The 1,878-nt window shown below is 35.2% G+C and overlaps 1 protein-coding gene across 1 annotated transcript in view; it reads left to right on the top strand.

Moving 5' to 3' along the window:
• The window catches only part of LOC106879406 (uncharacterized), a 148,356-nt gene that overhangs the window by 123,860 nt on the left and 22,618 nt on the right, over positions 1-1,878 (top strand). Inside the window, exon 11 of the mRNA XM_089338240.1 lies at positions 163-404. Coding sequence (XP_089194366.1) covers positions 163-404 — 242 coding nt within the window. The remainder of the gene's footprint in view (positions 1-162; positions 405-1,878) is intronic.

Here is a 1,878-nt window from a genome sequence, read left to right as displayed (position 1 = left end):
TTCTGAGTTCAAATTCTGCTAAAGTCGACTTTACCCTTCATACTTTCGGGATCGATAAATTAAATACCAGTCGAGTACTGTGATCGACTTTCCCCATTCCCCCAAATTTCAGGCCTTGTGCCTATAACTACTACTACTACTACTACTACTACTCAATTGCAGGTGGAGAAACCTTGATAAGTCGAATAATGTCCATACTGAACACCGAACAGATTGTGTTGGCTAAAAAAGGATTGGATATGGAGAAAGTGAAGCGGGATTACGAAGATTCCTTGTCATACGTCGACGAAGATACACAAAGTATGGTACTATACAATGCAATGTTGAGCGATAACGAAAGGTCTTTTATAATCAACCAAGCATTTTTGAAAGCTAATGAAGCCATAAATATAAAACGGGGAGATGTAAGTTCCATTTATAATCGATTATTGTGTTATTTTTATTTTATTATTCTCTTAATTGCCTTCCTTGACTTTTAATTAATTAATTAAAAGTTTTCAATAGCTGACAGGTAGAATGTTTTTATTGCATTATCTACTAATTTGCTGGGCACTAGCATACTTGATGTAGTAAGCCAAGAGATTCTTAATTAATCTCGTCTTGCCACTGGATTGAAGACGGTCTCAGACGAGAGAGTGAGGAAGGGGGTGAGCAACCCTTCTTCAATTTAAACAAAGTCACCACGCAAATCATCAGTCATATATATATATATATATATATATATATTATATATATATATATATATATATATATATATACATATATATACGCATATAGTACGGCTTTCTTTCAGTTTCCATCTATCACAATTTATTCTCAACGCTTTGATCGTCTCCAAGTTGTAGTAGAAGATAATTGCGCAAGTTGCCGTGCAGTGGGACTTAACCCGTAACCATGTGGTTGAGAAGCAAACTTCTTAACACATAGCCACGCCCACATTAATTATATATGTATATATTGTTACGAACGAAAGACGGTGTGCGACGGGCAACGCGATGAAAGTCGACGTGAGCGGTTTTTATATAGTAGCCGGTGCCATGCGGTCGATGTGTGTGATACTGCCAGGCAAAATTCGTGTGGAACAGTTGACACAGTATTCGGTGTCGAGTGTGAAGTTGGTTTCGGCGGTTAATGTGAACGGTGGAAGGTTTTGAACTGGCTGCGAAAATAATGAACTTGGCAATGGTACCGTGCATTCGGAAGTAACAAGAGTCCAGTCGGAAAAAAAAAAGAGATAGAAAAAAAGATAGAAAATAAATCATTAGACTGGTGAATAAAAGAAGAACTCACCAAAAGAAGTCTACACATTTCACAGGTAAATGAAAGAACTCTCTAAAATCTCTCTAAAGAACTGTTTGTTTATTCCATAAGTGTTATTAGCCTCTCAAAGTTCATGTATTTTGGTTTATACTCAACGGTTTTGTTATTTTCAATTCTTCTGACTTCTTCTGCTCTAAGCAAGTTGGTTTGCTGAGCTCGCTTACGCAGTCTCCTGAACTATCGGACCACATACTGTTATGTTGTGAGTTGTTTCGGGAGGTCGCGTGCGGCGCAACAATATATATATGTATATATATATATATATATATATATATATATATATATATATATATATATATATATATACAAATGAATAAATATTCGAAAATATCTATATAGGTATTATTAAATATTATTAGTAAAATGAATAATAACAATAATATAGGTGACCAACAAACAAAAGCCGATAAATGGCAAATCAAAAATTTTATAATTAATTTATAATTATGATAGGACACACGCGGTGCCAGCATTGTTGAGAAGATCAGAGTCGAAAAATCCTTCAAGAAAACCACCAATCACTGGGGAAAATAGCAAGCACAACAGAAATCGGGCTAC

Source organism: Octopus bimaculoides, chromosome 2 (genome assembly GCF_046866305.1).
Source record: "Octopus bimaculoides isolate indiv1 chromosome 2, ASM4686630v1, whole genome shotgun sequence".
Lineage (NCBI taxonomy): Eukaryota > Metazoa > Mollusca > Cephalopoda > Octopoda > Octopodidae > Octopus > Octopus bimaculoides.
The sequence above is the reverse complement of the archived record's forward strand: the minus strand, read 5'-3'. Positions and strand labels throughout refer to the sequence as shown.